At 34.3% G+C, this 18,903-nt stretch overlaps 1 protein-coding gene across 3 annotated transcripts; it reads right to left on the bottom strand.

Moving 5' to 3' along the window:
• Positions 1-1,395: 1,395 nt before the first annotated feature.
• LOC146163056 (G protein-coupled receptor kinase 6-like) lies at positions 1,396-17,978 on the bottom strand. Of its 3 annotated transcripts, XM_083382395.1 has the most exons (17): positions 17,850-17,961; positions 16,524-16,532; positions 15,240-15,335; positions 14,947-15,059; positions 14,462-14,539; positions 13,165-13,298; positions 12,706-12,798; positions 12,035-12,098; positions 11,255-11,395; positions 10,725-10,915; positions 9,999-10,036; positions 9,806-9,895; positions 8,222-8,430; positions 5,888-6,052; positions 3,733-3,870; positions 2,868-3,002; positions 1,396-2,077 (listed from the first exon to the last, which is right to left on the bottom strand). In XM_083382395.1, the coding sequence occupies exons 1-17, from the start codon at positions 17,905-17,907 to the stop codon at positions 2,018-2,020; spliced, it is 1,812 nt and encodes a 603-aa protein (XP_083238521.1). In that variant the 5' UTR covers positions 17,908-17,961; the 3' UTR covers positions 1,396-2,017. The 3 variants fall into 3 exon arrangements, with proteins under 3 accessions (XP_083238521.1, XP_083238522.1, XP_083238520.1); XM_083382396.1 differs by lacking the exon at positions 16,524-16,532 and having other exon boundaries at positions 1,396-2,189; positions 17,850-17,978; XM_083382394.1 differs by lacking the exon at positions 16,524-16,532 and having other exon boundaries at positions 17,850-17,978.
• Positions 17,979-18,903: the final 925 nt, after the last annotated feature.

Raw genomic sequence — 18,903 nt, 5'->3', positions numbered from 1 at the left:
CTGACACTAATTTATTATTTCCTATAAAACTAGCCCCAAGCAAGCAGGTTCAATGCTTTTCATTTAACGTTATCAAAAAACAGTTGTATTTTTTATTTTGTTGAGACAAACCTTCTTGCTAAATTAAATAAACGTTGCCAGTTTAGTATTTAGGCTGCTAAATAATAAAAAATGATTTTATTAAAATTTAAATGCTGGTTTTGCAAAAATCCAGATATTATAATTTAATAAAATATTTTTGTAAATTGAGCGATATTTAGTAAGCACCCTCTTGTAAAATCCCTGCAACAACAACTCACAACGTTTTACCAGGTGAGCAGACATCGATAAATCATACATACATCGTTCGACAACATCGGTTCGGACCCGCTAGCAGATTTAATCGACATAATATTAAAATGGTTTAAGCAGGTTATTTTTTGGTCACTTTAAAAACCGCTACTAAATTGTGAGAAACAGCAAACTATTTATTCCACATATCACTGTAACTATCTGCTGTAGTTTTACATAAGCAGAAAATAAGATGATAGACTGTTTCAGTTCCTCAAAACGCCTTTCAGTATTATATAAATATACTGGATGTAAATTTTAAACTAGAGCAGCATTTTCTGCTTGCAGAAAAACTAACTTTGAACGCTAAAATAAAACAATTGCGAATAACAGGAATCTAATGACTGAAGCGTGTTTTTTGAATTGGATGGCTGTACAGGTCTCCAGATATTTTGATTGGGAATAACATAACAAACATTGGATATCGCTGAACAGCTAAGGTCGGCAACAGTCGGGGTCGGATCCAAATTTATAAAACTTTAGGCGGGCAACTAAAAATATTAAGTGCCAAATTATAAAAAAAAAAATTCGAGTAGTTTTTAAGTTTTCATTGTGACGACTGTAAATCAAGGGCGGAGCGTGTTTTTTTTTCATCAAAAATGGGTTAGTTATATTTAAGGTGGTAAAACGTCACAAAATACTTGTCCAAAAGCCACATGCGGCTCATGAACGGTGGTTTCCCAGCCGCTGTGCTGGATTTATAATTACGTTTTGCGACAAGCACAAAAAATGTGAATTGACTTAGTTTAAATGCTCTGTTTGTAAGAGGTGACGGGCCGTAAGTCGAGTCCTTGAATAAATGAACTGTGTGGTGAGTTTATGTGAGTGGAGAAGCAGGCGTACATAGAGTAAATGCTAATAGACCTGCCTCTCTCAAGTTTAACAGGCTATGGTTGCTCAATTTTAGTTAAAGCTTCACTGTTACAACTGACTTGTAGTTGGTTAATGTCCAACAACATCAATAGTGTTTTGAGTTCACTTTCTACGATTCAACTCTTCAAGGCTGGCGAAGACCACACTGAAGGAATAATAAATTGAAAACTAGAAACAACTTCTTGGTGTCAATAAAAAGTGTAACTGATTCAAACACCGACAAATTGTACGAAAACGAATATAATAATCAACCAGCCAATAAGAGAGCAACACGTGGAGTTTCAGCAACATTTCTTTTCTTTCCGAATAGAATGCGTTTAATTGCGACGAAAAACAAAGGTAGGAACGCAGATATTATACACGATTCAAATACTGACCAAGAGGTCACGTCTAAGTTTCCTGCGAGGCGGGAAAGTCCCAGCACGTGGTCGCAGCTGATTGGTCAATCCTCCTCCTCCTCCAATCAGTCGCTAGGTGTCGTGGTTGAGGTGGTCACAAGTGGGCGTTAAAGAGTGGCAAGAAGCACGTGATGCAACAACGAGCGCTGATTGGTCGACAAACAATGAAAGGGGATTGTTGTGTAACATTGCTTGATCGTGACGTCACACAGTCGTGACGTAATCAGGCTCGGTGGTTTTAAACACTGGGGGGCGGTAGTGTGTAGGTGGAATAAATAAAATGGCACAAAACAAAAATAAAAGCTTTCATCATCGGTAAGTTGTGTAACACCTTCGCTTAAAAACCACGCGCCTTGGTGACGTATGTGTGTGTGTGTGTGACGACATCATTTGTTGCCTAGCGACGAGTAGTGACGTCACCTTGAGAGTTTCCGCAGTGACGTAGGTTTTCTGTTGTCCCCTGGGTCACGTGATTTCTGTTCCAACAAAGTACAATGTAACAATTGCCTAATCACGTGATCGCGCAAGGTCACGGGGTCATCTGGTGACATTGTGACGTCACTTGTCGGAAGTTGAACCGCAACAAGACTGCGTAACAATCAACAACAATGATCATTGGCTACGATTGTTAGTTAACAGACACAATAGTGAGGCCGATTGTATAAAATGTTTCGTACAACTTTACTTTCTAATTCCCGCTTCGGTCGTTTTAATCTAATCGCGGCAAAAGTGATGGAAGCGGGTGGCGATTGTGACCTCGAGTACGAATTATGACGCAATAATGGAGTGAAACCCATCCTTGTCGAGCAAATAAAGTTTGGATGTTTTTGCCAAAGTTCAGTTTCCGCGTTTTACATTTTGTGGTTAGTTGAGGGCAAATACCACAAGGGCGTCGATTATACTGTGACGTAACAATCTCGCCGAGTTACGTCACAAAGCCCCCACCTATTATTTGTTCACCCACACAGCGCGGAACTAAGTCAATAGACATTGTTGCGTCATAAACGTAGGTTTACTAGAGGTCACGTTCCGACATATTGACGTCATAAAGAGTTTCTTGCCGAAATATTTTGAAATTATATTTGCACACAAAACCAATTCCAAAACATGAAAAGTGAAATGACCAAGCAAATCAACTGAAAACCACCCCAAAAAATTAAAGAAAGACAAACAAGAATTGTTGAAATATGTAAGATTCCAACTCGTTCCGCTAAACTCCGACGAACCGAGTTCGAATCCCACACAAAGCACGATGACGTAACTGACCTGGCGTCCGAAGAGCCTGCTGAAAAATCCCTTTTTATTTGGATTGGACTGCTGGTCGTATGGGATGAGGTCGGGCGTGGGGCCTCCGTCCGGCGCGAACACGTTCAAGTCCTCGTACACGTCCGTCTCACAAACCTACAACAAGCACAATTTAGTACAATCACAAACCTACAACAAGCACAAATTAGTACAAGCACAAGTGAGTACAAGCACAAGTGAGTACAATCACAAACCTACAACAAGCACAAGTTAGTACAAGCACAAGTGAGTACAAGCACAAGTGAGTACAAGCACAAGTGAGTACAAGCACAAGTGAGTACAAGCACAAGTGAGTACAAGCACAAGTGAGTACAAGCACAAGTGAGTACAAGCACAAGTGAGTACAAGCACAAGTGAGTACAAGCACAAGTTAGTACAAGCACAAGTGAGTACAAGCACAAGTTAATAAAATCCTACAACAAAAACAAATCAATACAACAATTAACAAGTTTCAATTTCATTAACTTGCTTATTTGAGCATAGTAATGACGTCATTGGTACCAGGTCGGATTGCTAATTATTAGTGAATGTATCGGAAGTACTTAAGAATCTGAGATCCCTAGTTTGGAAGGCTGCTATTTGTAAGACCATAAAGAACGAGCAGCCCCTTTATTATGCACAAAGATTTAAAGGTTTAATGGTCAAAAGCAATAATTTGAGTCAAGAAACACAAGAACGCCACAACTCCAAGTTGGACGAATGTCAGCTCTGGCCTACTTAAGTATTAACAATCCTCAACCAAAGTTTGGTACAAAACATATAAATTAAAAGTTTGTGTGGTTCTACCAATAAAAATAAAAAACTGCTGCAATGAGCCAACAATTACCTCATTTTGCCACGGTATCGACACAGATCCAGTTGCAAACTTTGCGTAAAAGTCACAATCTTTTTGTTCTATTGTGACTCCCTTCACTGTTGAAAATTGCTCAATGTCGAGGACATCTTTTGCGTAAACTGCGTGAGGCTAAAAATAAACAGAAGCAAAGTTAAGCAAATGGTGGCAGAATGAACAAATTGAACATGCTTGCACACAAAAGCTCTATGTGGCTTTTGCCTAATCAGCAGCACTCTTATCAAGATCAGGGTTTTTAAACATGGTGAACGGCTCACCCAGGGTGATTGGAATTATAACAATGGTTAGTAGTTATTACCCCCCTAACAGTTAGGGGGAATAATTTTGCTCATAAACATTGCCTGTAGATACTGTTATATATATATTTATTTATTAATGCACTTTATTCCAGCCTTGTTGATAAACCCATAATGTTAGTGATGGATTTTATACTACAGTTTTATCTGTTTGAGATTTCATTGCATCCATGGCAGTATTGAAAAGGTTAGCCCTTGGCTGCCATTCATAGCATAATGCAGCATTATAAGGGCATGCATAAATAATAGATGCCAGAAATTATCAAATCAATAGCTTCACTCCATGCATTATAATCATCAGCGCAGGACAAGATACCATAACCTGGGTTTCAAACAATACTAACTAATCTTTTTATGCCTCCTGAATATAAAGACCAAATGATAAAGAATAAAAATGGCAAAATACATTTAAGAGGGGTCGGAATTGTTTTGTAATTATTTTTAGTACTTCAATGTGTTAATTAAAATAACTCAATAAAGGATAATTATAATAAAAAATAGAGGTTTCACTATAGAACAAATATATTTAATGCTAAATTACAAAATATATATCAAGCGTTAATAATATTGTTTGAAGTGTATAATAATCAGACAGGCAGGATATTGGTGGTATACTTAGTTTTGCTGAACTGGCAAATAAACTACCATTGTGCAAGTGTTTTAATAAAGGCAGGGCCAGTGCTTTTGCCCTTATTGACATCACAGGAGACACATGCTATATTCAAATGAGCACTTCAAAGTCAACCCTGCCTTGGTGGTAATGGCTTTTAGGAATTAATCAGCTTATGGTAGTTAGATATAATTAATGCACAGACACGAAGCAGATTGGCAACAGCCTTACATTTTGGTCATGCTTAAAAACGATGCAATAACAGGTTTCAGGCATGTATGTCCTCAATGGTATTTAAAAAGAGGTTTTAAAAACAGAACATTATTGCATTAATTAGATTCTGAAATATATTATTTAACTGCTAATGAGAAAAATATTACCATTTTCTGTTACAAGACAAAACAATTTCAGTGGAAAACACATGCTATTATACATGGCAATTTCAGGTAAAAGCCTGCTACAAGGCATCTACAAGAGTTACACGCCGTATTCCCCAGCATTTCTCAGCAATATTAAAGCAGCGACTGCTGAATGTGTTGGGCAGACATCGAAATTGCATTTATAAATAGCGAAGGTGCTGGTGTAATTTACTGGGAAGAGTTTGTGACGTCAATGGTCTATTGACGAGAGGAAGTGATCTCACAAAGAACGAAGCTAACCCACGCAAGCAAATCGTTATACCAACATGTATGCGTGTGTGAAAGTGAACAGCCACTTCATATTTTTGATCATATCCTAATACAACTGATTTCTACCACCTTGATACTTTGTTTTATTTTCCAGCGACATTGTGAACAACTAGTGATAATAAAGTTGTGGCAGCTTTTTGCAGGCAACTCCAAGGGTTTAAAGTGGTACATTATGGGCATCGAATTAAGCAGGGTTTTACAACTGCACACTTGGTTACTGGGAAAGCCAAGTTGTGAAGATATTAGGTTTTATTTATGATTACTGGGCAGTCCGCAAAGTGGGCTTATGCACAAAAGGAACTAAAAATATTGAAACAAACAAAAAGCAGCTGCTTTATTTAAAAATTGTAACAAACTAAATGGTCTTTAAATGCACACGAAGTTGCACAAAGGTTCAGTTTTTGAAAAAGTGAAATAAAGGAGATTAGTAATACAGAAAGCTGTAAATATTTATGCATTCACCAAGCACTGAATGAATTATAAGTTCTGCCTGGTTTAATTTGCATATAATATATTAACAATTGATAACTCACATCTAATTCAAAAGGAACTTTATCGAAGGGTGGTTTCCCAAAGGGTGCATTCCCTCTTTCCAATCTTCTGAAGTTGATTTGTGAGAAGAAGCGATGAGCCTTGACGTCATCGGCACAACTTCCATCACGACACCCCAACCGGTCCGAGATGTCCTTCTTCAGAAGCTGGATGAAAAACATCTTGTTAGAAACACCACAACAAAAGTGTTCATTTAAGAGCAGTTCCAGATTATAGTGGAGGGGTGGGCAATTATTATTAAGGGGAAAGGTCAAAAAGAGGATCTGAAGTACACACAATATAAAGTGCTCTTTAAAAGGAAAGCTGTAGTTATCCTTGTTTTGACAATCTGGTAGTAGGAATAGGTGAGAATGCATAGCAAGTGGAACTTATTCAAAAGTTTTTTTAGAAAGAAAACCAGTAGGTCTGATAACAGCAACCGTATTTTTGTTAGGCCAATCGCTATCCGAGATAGGGTGGATTAATCGGCACTCGCCCAAAGCTAATAAAACACCACATTGGTGAGCTTGGCAAGTGCAAAAACTCAATCCAGTAATATAACTAGAAATATTTGAGTATTCAGTGTCGTTCATCCTGGAGACACAATTTATAAAGGTCGCCGAATCGTTGTAAAACAATTATTACCAGATGAACTATTTTTGTGAATATTATCATGCCTGGTAGCAGCAGTTTATATATATGTAGGTAGGAAGTATAAGAAAAAAAAAACACCTACATTTTCTTGCTAATTAAACAAAGTGATTGCAATGTAAACCAAACCACATCAGACAGTGTTTAACATTATCAACATAAAGCACAACCGTCGGTAATCACAGTTAACTTTGCGCTATTTGGTGAGTGATTAGTAATAAAAGGCAGAAAGTGCCAGGTCATAATGGATTGTTGTCATGGTGATAAATGAACTTCCTTCCTCACTAACCAAATGGGGAAACACACAATGCAAGGTGCCGATGCTTCGCTGGCTAAAACCACCAGCGTACAGCAACAAACTGATGGTCTGCTGCGTTCATTGTGGGTTGGGACGGTGGGGGTGGGTTTAAGGTTTTTTTTACTGCCCTTAAAATGCCAAACATTATGAAACAATAAGATAATAAAGTGATAGTAAATAATACAAATAAATAAATAAAATATTTAGAAGAAAATAGTCAACTGGGTTAAATATCCACTGACCTATGTCTTAGTTTCTCTTCTTCATGGAATAACAAACCTATATTTGAGTCTAGAATTTCAGCCGGTTGGCCGTAGTTTAGAAATATTTAATTGGTATATTTATGTGTTAAACTGAGAATTTCATACGCCTTAACTGTTAGGAAAAATTTGGATTATGTTAATTAAATAACAAATTCATTAGAGAACAATTTTCTAGATTTTGAACTTTCTGTTTAAAACTGAGAAATTTGCACAGATAACAAATTCCTTTAGATTTAAATATATTTAATTGGCCTAAAAGAATAAATTTGGAGCTAATTAAATTGAGTTCTAATAAGTCGGTTTAGCTCAACAGAATTGTTTTCCATGTTTGAAGATATTTACTAGATATATTGTTATACATTGAGGAATTTTAAAGCGCTTAGTTATTTTAAGATAAATAAGATTAAGTTCAAATAAATTATAAATTAGTTGAGACTGTTTGAATGTATTTATTGTTTTAGCTGAGGAATTTTGTGCTTTGCTTTTTAAGCTGATTAGAATTGCAGCATTGTGTTCCACCAAATAACCCACAGTAGAAAACCACTCAGCTATCAGCTGCTTCAAAAATCATTGATCCATGTGGCAACTAAACCACAAGCCAACTCACACAAAGTAGAAGTTTAAACCTTTACAGTGGGTTGCAGTAGCATTTGGAAGGTGGAACAACTAACATCAGCACACATGCTAACATATAACCCACATGGTTGTATTCCGGTTACAGTGTTGAAAGTGTAACTGGCAAGACTTTTATGAAACAAATTTAAAGACAATAAGATTTTTCAGAGAAAATTGATAAGTTTAAATTTGGATTGCTCAATATGCTTTGAATATAATTCCAAAAGCAAAACAGTCTAAATGTCATTGTCAAGACAATTACAAATAACTATGACAATTTCTAACAACATAACGTAAGCTTAAAACAAATTTAAAGACTTGCAAAACATAGGATTTTTCAAAGACTTTCCACTACGCAAATCAATTCAAAGATTGAAAGGTAACCCTGTATTGTACACCTGCTTATTAGGCTCAAGTTAGCAAGATAAACTTACTGTTAGACATTCAATTGAACTGCAATGTATTGTTATATTGTACCGAGTTGGATGTTACTTGAACTACAGACTTACCATGGAGCAGATTGACTTTGCTTCGTCTGTGAACTTATCGCTGTAATTCTCTGTATCTTCCTTAACCCTCCGATCAACTTCCTCCCGTTTCACTTTCTCCTTTCGTCTTCGGAACGGAGCTTGCCCGGCGATCATCTCGTAGATGATACACCCCAGACCCCACCAATCGGGGCTCATCTCGTAACGTTCGTTGCGAACAACCTCTGGGGCTGAAACACACATTGTTAGTTGATAGTTTCCATGCAAGTTAGGAGTTGTTGCACACTATATTTTATATTTATGTATATCGCATATATACACAATTAAAAATATATTTGGAAGCACGATGGCTGGAGGTTTGAGTTAAAGTAGTAAGAATATCAAAGCCCATACAAAAGTAGGTATCATTTTGTGAACATTTTGAAGATGTCAAAAATGATTAGAGATATTCAAACTTAAAAAAACATGTTACCTACTCGAATATATGGGCTTTTGTATTCTTACTATGTCTAAAAAATATTTTAAATATATATTTATAATAAAGTAAACAATTGTGTGTTTACATGTGTTCAGGCATTATTTGAAAAAACTGTTGTAAAACCCATGAACACTACTTATTGCATATATCACCCAATGTTTTACCATACAGTTGTCTTAGCTGGGATATTAGCACATAAATAATTAAACCTAAAGTCGGAAAAAACTAAGGTGCTACAACAGTAAAACAAATCAAGCTGACAAATAAATTATAAAGACTTTAACCCAAAAGAAAGCATAAGATTGTAAGAATTAATAATTAAAGTTGTCCATTCTATGAAAGTTCTTAAAAAATATATTTTACCACAAATTGTATGTCAGCAGGAAGCATATACATATTTCTTGGATACATCCATTGAAGCAAAAAGGAAAAATTAATTATTTAATTATCAGAAATCTTTAATTAGCAGTTTAAAGCAGCAGCACTTAGCCATTAGCAATCAATAAGTGCTTCTTAGAGAGGTCAGATGCATTCTTGGCAAGCATTAGAATGTAACTATAAGAGCTAATGTAATGATGCCAGGCAATCCTCTCATGTTGGCTGCTTTTAATGCCACACACTTGATTTAGCAGTTATAATTAACAAGATGCATACAACAAATGCCAAGCAACGCAAGGCTTTATGTGATTAAAAAATAAAGGTTACATAATGGTTGTGGGTTGTAGTTAGACGTAAAACTAATATTAAAGCCCATATAGAAGTAGGTAGAATTTTGAACATTTCAAGAAAATGTTAATATAATGGCTGGGTATTAGTTAGAATGAATATTGAAGACCATACAGGAATATGTAGGATATTTTAAACTGTTTAAAATATTTACAAAAATTCATGGCCAATGTTAAAATAAATCAGGAAATATTCACAACTTTCATATTATGCTACCTACTCCTGTATTTTATGTTAATTCTATTTACAATGTTAAATAATTTTTTTGTTTATACCTTAATCTGTTTACACAGGTGAACATAACTAGGAGTCATTACTAAAAAGGTCGCACTCAAAACACAATCATTATTACTATCAATGTGAACCAAAGTTGAGTGTTTTATACAAGGGTTCAAACTCACCCATATAACCCACGGTCCCGACACGACCTTTGATCTTTTCACCTTCAGGAATTCGAACCGCTAGTCCAAGGTCAGATATTCGGATGTGACCTTGAAATGATAAAGAAAGGCAATTAAAACTATGCTGTTAACTAAACCATATTTGTATTTTTAAGAGAAATCTGTTCATTTAGCAATTATGTAAGAGGCTTACCGTTATCATCCAGAAGAATGTTTTCTGGCTTCAAATCCCTGCAAAAACAACCAATTATATAATCTATGCTTGCATTTCATGGAAAACGCTTATACACAAAACTAAACAAACTTTGTTGTCGGTGGAATTACGTTTAACAGGGTAATCGAAGTGACAGCATCACATAAGTTAACCACTCATTCTTATGAATAAATTGAAAGCCTTTTCGAAGAAAAAGGTGACATGTTTTGAAGGACTCCAGCCATAAGACCGAAGTAAAACAACACCAACGTCTGAATTAGACATAGTTGGGGATAAGGCGAAAATAGAACTAATACCTAATGGTAGTAAGAACATCTACATCAAGATAAGTCAAAAACCCGTCCAAAAAACACCTAAATGGCCAGAATCAGGCCTATACAACATTTTACCTAACCCCAAGTACAACACTGAATCCCCTAATAATTTCAACCCTAACCCATTTCTAACCCCAGCCATCACACACGGATTTTCTCAACAACTTAAGCTACACATAAAATAAATTTAAAGATATTTGGAAAAACCTGGGTTTTTCAAAAACTTTGTGAAAACATTGACTACAACAAATCTTTAAAAACACATTCAAAAACATTTTTATTAATGGATTTTTTTAAATAACAGCTAACTCAAGAATAACGACCTGACAGTAAGAAATTAAATCTTTGGTTGGTACAACTGTATATAACATGGAATTGTATTTTGCTTCACCTGTACACTATTCGTTGTTTGTGCAAGTCTGCCAGGCCACATGTGATCTCAGCAGCATAAAATATTGCTCTTTCTATGTTGAACCCCGGCTCCCCCATATTGTGGATATGGAACTTCAGGTCACCTCCGTTCATAATCGTCAGGACGAGGTTTAGAGCGTCTTTCGTTTCGTAAGCGTAACCCAAGCTCACCTGAACACAAAGCTCGATTAAACGCCGGGTAAAACATTACACCATTGTGACAGAATTAGCGCAGATCAATCGCTTGAAACAAAAGCAGCCAGACTTCAATGGACAGTTGGGACTTTCAGTAATATCAATAGCAGAGCAATTCTTCAAAGAGTCAATTTACTTCGAGTGACACTTAAAAGCACAGTTTTACCAAATAAAATCAATAAAAGATTTCTATTTTTAGAAAAATTGAACAAACAAAAACAAAACTTTTCACTTTATATTTTTTTACAAACAAAATTTAATTACTACAAAAATACTTAAAAAACTAAACCCTTAAGCTGAAGAGTCCACACTTACAACAAATCGACTGTTGACCGATTCAAGAATCTGCTTCTCATTCAAAGCCATATTTTCTCCTTTTCTTTTCTTTATTCGTTTCTTTTCAAGTCGCTTGCAAGCGTACATTTTGCCACTGCTACGAACCTGGCACGCACAAACCTAAACAAACCAGTTTACTGTACATTAGAGATAGACCAATATATTAGTATCTCAATTAAATATTTCAATATTAAAAAGGTATATAGCTTTAGCTTAAAATAAATAATTTGGGGACCTAATTGTAATTTGCTTCACTTTCACAACTGACTGATTTGACATAGAGTTTGGTATTGTGTTGCATCATGCAAAGTTAATATGGAAAATAAAAAGTATGAATAAATTAGGAGATAAAATAAATGTAATTATACATGTTTAATCAACTTTATTATTACCAAACTATCTCAGGTATATAAAAGCAGTTAATCTATACTGTATAGAAAGGCATAGTTTAGGTTTAATAAAAGGGTTTAAAAGCTTAACACAGTCTAAAAAAGGTATTATTTCTATGAACATGTAAATTTCCTTAAGTTGATTTAACTGAGCGGTAACTTTGCAGCTTTAGTTTTTAATGCCTTGATAGATCTCTATTGATCAAGTGATTGATTAATTGATCGCAGACTCAAGTAATGGAAATTAAACCCAACAGTGTGAAATTTATTTGTTACCAGAATAGAACATGATACATTTAACATTGGCTTTATTTAATTAGCCACACACTTCTACTTTTTTACGAGATTTTTATGGAAATATTTTACTTACCTCTCCAAAACCTCCTTTGCCTAAAACTCGGTATTGTCGAAAAGTGTTTTTCGTCACTGCTTGTCTGAAAATACAAAAATAAACTGACAACAGGAAGCATAGAACATGTTCAGTGAGAATAATGTAGATTATAATTAATTTTATTAAATGAAGAGCAATATAACAATGTGAAACATAACCGAGTAGTGACCCACTGAATCCAATTCAATCACGTTACACACAAAGCATATGCTTTATTCTGGCAAATGCTAACAAAGCTTCCATCGGGCTCCAGAGCACAACTGTCACCTTACTGTTGGGAGAAATACACTTGGCTCACCAGTCTAAGAATGTTTGTTTAAATAACCAACCCCCTTGAGTTCACCACTACAACCCGTTGGAATTTTTTAAATTCTATTGGAATCAAGAGACTGATGAAGCCTCATTCTGGGGTGAAATATATATTTTTTTGAGCTTATAAATGACTGACTTTAATTAAGACAAAAATCATATATTAAGCAAATGATAACATTACTGTTTGGAGGTCTGTAAATGCCCAAGGACATGTTCAAAATCTTAATTATGTTCCATTGTGGCTATAATACATCCTCAGATAATAGATAATGTTGCCCTCCTAATGCATATAGCCAGAAGTAGTACAATGATGTCCAAATATATATTCTGTGTCTCACCTTTCCAGCCACTTCCATTGGACGAATCTTGAGAAATACATGCTGTCTAGGAACTCGTGGAATGGCTCCCCACTGAGGTAGTTCGTTATCGCGCTAAACAACATCGCAATTTGTGAAGTTACAAACACTGGGTTGAATGAAGTTTAAGTAAGATGGCAAGGTAAGCTTGTTTTTACAAGATGTGTGGTTGAAAATTTATAAAGTTTAATTTAAAGTACTCCTTCAGTTACCGACATCTTGCATGAAATAATTACACTTGTAACTAAACTAATCCAACATACTATTCTTATGCAGGTTTAAACAAATCCACTTATATGATATCAAAGAAATACCAAGTAAGTTTCATCCTGTATTCCAGGGTTGAAGATATTGTACTACTGTGCCAAGACTAATGTTAAGTTACTTAAAGCCAAATAAATTTAATAAGATACTTGCGAAGCAAAAATATCAGTCGTTTACCTTGAAGCTTCGGTGAACAAATCTTGACTAAGTTCTTCGTGATCTTCGTCTCCCTCTGGTGGAGGAGAGTTCAGTCGTTCCTCGATAGTTTCCACCATTTCCGAGGTGATCGTCGAGGAAAGCTGCTCGTCCGTCTAAAAACATCGAGGTCCAAAATAAGTACAACAAAAAAGGGAGAATTCAGACGTTTTAGTAAATACAGATATAAAGGCATAAAATCATATCTTAAAAATTAGCAGAAACATTTTGCATCATATAAAAAGCATCACAACATACGGGTTGGAAATTTGTTTTTAAAATGGTAAAATAAATTTACTTTTACAAAATTAAGATTTATACAAAATGTATCTAGACATTCTCTCAGACTTAACAACAAAAAGGTTTTCTTGGATGAATTTGTTTCGACATGAATATCTTAAGGATTAAGAAATGCAAACAAATACTTTTAATGTAACATACCAATGTACAAAACAGTACAACCCTTTTTGAAGGCTTTATGATTTTAAAATATTAGCCAAAATAAATACATTAGTTTTGAAATTTGGCACAAAATTAAATTTGTTTACTGGCGACTTTCCTCTGTACAAAATGGTGGCGTTATTGCTTTGCATTATTGCATCACAATTGTTTCTACGTCAGTCGCATTTCTTGTTCGTTTCTCAGCAAAGAGGAAATATCAAAGCGCGCTGGCAGCCAATTAATTGTTATGATTGGATTTTGCTCAAGTTGTAAAAGCAGCAACAAACGTTTGCTTATAAATGTTAACACCTATCACCATACGCACCTTGAAGTTCAAATCACTCTTTTCAACCATTTAAAATAAAAACTAGATTTTTAAAACATAGGTTTTTCAGGGTTGCTTAACATTTTTACAAACTAAATTCAAAAACATTTCTAAAAAAATATAGGTTTTCAAAGACTAAAGTTGGATCACTTAACACCCCCTTCAAATTTTGTTTCACTACAGCTCTTTTTAAACGCCAACTTAGTCTGCACATAAAATAAATTCAAATACGTTTGAAAAAACATATGCATTTTCAAAGAATTAAATATCCAAATTAATTTAAAGACAATCAGTGACATTTATCGAATCGAAGATTTTGTTTTTATCAAAACCTAAACTAATAAATAATTATAAATATATATATATTGGTGGTTGATCGTAAATAAAAAAAAACAAACATTAGGTAACCAAATATTCTTGTGCTATAGGTTTATCTTTGTTATCACAAAAAGCAGGTTTAAAAAAAACAATGAAATAAATTATAGAAAGTTTAAACCTAAATTACAAACTTACTCTATGTTTCAGAAAATTTTCGTAAATATTTTGAGCTTTTTGTCTTCGTTCTTCCCACAAAGTTTCCTCGTAATCCCTCTGTTGGTGAAAACAAAAGCGTATTAATCCTGGCACCGGCCGGTCATTAATCATTCATGTTCTATGTAAGCAACCCACACATCAACAGGTTTCATTCTTGGCACCAAAAAAATGCATTAAAACAAGCATAGTTTGCCATCGTTGCTAACCCTGACTTTGAAATTGTTATTGTTTCCCTTAATGTGTGATTAGAATAAAAAATCATTGCTATTCGTGCAACATTTTAGGAGGAGAACAGTTCTGTTTCACCTTCATTGTGTAGAAAGTTTGTACTATACTGTTCTATGTTGCTTTATTTCACAACAAATTAAATTGTATAGTCTCTATTCAAACTACGATATATTTTGAAATTATGACAGCTTCTGGCTTATTGCACAGTACATGGCTTCACAAAACGTTGCACGTACCATTTCCTTGAGGCACGACCTGCACACAGTTAGATCAGGCTTGGTGTCGCAGAACTGCTGGAAAAGTCGAACGCCGATCGGTTGTTCTTCACAAATGTATGTGTAATCCTTCTCTGTGCCATTGCCAATAGCATAAACAAACATAAAGTCAAGGTAGAGAACATTGAAAATATACTTCAGATTATAATTTACTTTTCAAATTCCATTAACAACTGGTAAAATAAAAAGCTTAGCAAAAATAACTTTTTTCAAACAAATATTCAACTAATGTTTAAATTTATAAAAAAACTTACTGATAACTTTTTTGATATCTTCAGTTTGGCTGATGTGGGGGAACTTTAGCATTTCCCTCCATTTCTTACTTTTTCCTTTTCTTTTGCCGCCGCCACCTGAAACATAAAGTCTCTAGTTTGCTATTGTTTGTGGCAGATGGACACACCAATGTGATGACACCAGACCGGCCATGCATATCGACCACAATATTCAACACACTAAGTTTACAGCCTGCAACTCACATTTGGCAACAAGGAACACATGGTATTTGCAACTGCACAGTTAAACCACTAATTTTATATGGATTTTAAAGTTTTAGCTTCTTGCAAGGCATTTCGGAGCATAATGGTTGGAGGTTGTAGTTAGATAGAGAAACAATGTAGTCTGACTTATAAGTATTTGACAAATCCACACAAAGTTACATAGTATGTATAGACTTTGGTATTTCTTTTACTTCTAAAGTGCAATAACATTAAAGCTAACGCAGGTTGAGGTTGTTTATTGTACACTTTGCCATGCGGCTGAAAAAGATAAATAGATACCACACAAATGTATATACATGAGCAAATGAAAAGAACTTAAAACTTGTGAATCTATCTTGGAAACACCTTCATTATTTTCTGACTTCGGCAAATGTGAGAGGATTATGTACAAGATAAAGTTTGGCAGTGTCTGTATTAATTAACCAGCATATACCCACAAATCACATACAAAACGAAAGGCAACTTAATATATACTGCATTTAAAATTAAATTCTCCAACAGAAAGTCAATTATGTAGAACAGAAGATCATTACATGTTAAACACAATACCTACATTCTACTGTCATGAACAGCTATGTTTTATTGGTTTACATTTTTTAAATAGTCCTGGTGGTGAATATATCCACAGCACATTTGAGTTATAAATAGTTACAGGTAAAAAGAACAAAATATATTTTCTATATATATATAATTGATAAATATTTCCGTAGCATACTTAAAAATAAAAAAACACAGTAAGAACATATGTAAGTTCACTAAAACGAAACATATAAACATGCAAATACTATCGGCACATAACTCAGTTGAATCCAATATACTACCTAAACCTAATGGCTGGAGGTTGTAGTAAGCCTACTTGTACAGGCTTTGATGTGCTTACTGCTTTTTACTATTTAAACTCATTCAGTATCTTAGGCAAACATTGTCCGTATTACTTAAACAACACTAAACAAGACAACACACATCTCAAACCAATAAAAGATCAACGTAACCATGCGGATGACGCAACATGAAGTAAACAAAAGCATGCTGAATATATACCTGACGAAACTGTAGACAAGAGCATGAAATAAAATACAACATTATTAAAATAATTATTTCAACATAAATGCATTAATAGCAGTGACAGAATTACTTTTATTTAACTAAAACCTAACTAAATTAAAAGAGTTTGGCGCTGGTCTAGAATCCTACCGCAACGCACATCATTTGGGTTAGCGTTTGGGTTTGTCAAGCATTATTATAAAAAATAAATGTATTAACATTTGACCCACCCACACTTAAATGCTACATTTTCGTGATTTAATAATTGTTTGAACTTTGTGGTAGGATTCTAGACAAGCTCCAAAGGTTGTACTAAACTTGTGTTTAAGCTTGTCTTAAAATTTTTTTTGAGTGGAATCAAAGAAGGTAATATTTGTTTACAAAACTACGCTGTGACAAACTTATCTGAGTCTATATTTAAACCTTAAAGCTTGACATAGATTTATGAAATATTCTGCATGAAGGTTTTAAACACCCCTGCATATTTTATTAAGCTTAGAAGTAAACTTTGCAAAATCTAAGGAGAATCTGGAGTCAATGCATTTTAGCTGTCAGTTGATATGTGCCACAATCAAAAGACTTTCCTAAATTACCAAGTTCTCGTTTAACTGCTTTCAAATATTTGCCAAGGACTCCATTAAACATTCAAGTCAAAACCTGGCATTGGTTTAGAATCCTATCACAGGACAGCGCTAAAACTATTATTAAAGTAACGCACAATATTTGGGTTAGTGTTTGGGTGAGGGTGGGTCAAGCATTATTATTTAATAATATTTCTTAACCTACCCATAGTCAAATGCTAACCCAAATAGTGGTCGTTGTATTAGGATTCTAGACCATTGCTGGAAAGTGTTGTAACATCAAACATTTATGAGGTATAAATATTCATGCTTTTAATACCATTTAAAATAATATTTTTGCAATCTATGATTAAACCCTTTAACAGAGAACGTATTGCACTGTTTGGTTTTATGTTTGCATTACAAAATAAACGCCTAACCTAACTTCGTTAATAAAATTTAACTCCGGGAAAAAAATTGGGATTTTTTTAAGCTGTATTGAAACACTTAATTAGAGATATGTCCATGAAGACAAGGTTTAGTTGCATTTTACAGAGCTACAATAAATAACTATGGGGCAAAATATTTGGCAATTATTGTTGCTAAATATGGCACTAAACCTTTTCTGAGGTTAAACTTATGTTTTAGTGCTTGAATAAATAAAAAAAAAGTTGTATTAATGCATTTATGCTACGTTCACAAAAAATATTTACAGATACATAAAATGTAACTTAAAATTGTTCATAGGTAAAATTAATCTTACCTTCTCTCGCCTTAAGGTATACGGTGTTGGCAACGATGTTTTCAAGTTCCATATCCATGTTTAACTGCTATTATAAGCACCATATCATTTCATAAAACCCATCGCTTGCATTTTGTTTCAACCTCATATCCTCGGGGTGTGGTGGAGCGCCGCATATAATGCATAAACACAAATCGATAGCGAATGTTCACTCTCACTCAACACTTTTCACCGGCAAACTAAAAAAATGCAAAAGGGAAATTGTTTTTTTACTTTGTTCGATTATAAAATCGACGATCAATTAGTAAAATAATTAAAGGTAAATAAACAAAAATATTGCAACAAATACGATGCAAAAAATAATTTAACACAAATTCAAAACCAGACATTTTTTATCACTAGTAGAAATATTTGAATCTAATAATTTTATTCAAAAGAAGCCAGTTTTGGAAAATATTTAAGTCTATTTAATGGAATGGAAATCATCAAGCTTAGGTATTTGTATCGTAACGCAAATTGTCGAATTCAGAGTTACCAGTTGTGAGGTATGAAGATGGTAAAACTGTCAAAAATGACCTGCATATTCTGCTCTACCAATAACTCTGGGCAGTTGTATTTTTGACGATTCCTTATTTCACATATGTAACACATTAACTACTTTAAAACTTAATTTTATCACACTAAAAACGCACTGTTAAAAAAGATCACAGCAAAATTAGTACAAAACTGACATGTTTTATTTGGCGAGACATTTCTTATATTGCACAGTTTTGAAAGCGCATTAAAACGAAAAATCAATATTGGCAGAAGAAATTGCAATACAAATGTGTTTGTGCAGAAGATAGAAGTATAAGAATATAGTACTAACACAAACACATAGGTCCGTTTGCAATATTAAACAAATAACGAGAAATAGCGAATGGTAGGTAACAAAGCTTTATTAGTGCAATTTAAGAAAGCCTCACATAACATCATTCAGTTTTACTATGAGAATGTTTTTGGGTAAAAACACAAGTAGGTCGTGAGATTCGAACTCACAACTTTAACTTAATGGAAATATTGCTTTACCAAACTG

Source organism: Ascidiella aspersa, chromosome 2 (genome assembly GCF_963924565.1).
Source record: "Ascidiella aspersa chromosome 2, kaAscAspe10.2, whole genome shotgun sequence".
Lineage (NCBI taxonomy): Eukaryota > Metazoa > Chordata > Ascidiacea > Phlebobranchia > Ascidiidae > Ascidiella > Ascidiella aspersa.
Note: the sequence above shows the minus strand (reverse complement) of the source record. Positions and strands in the feature narration are given on the sequence as shown.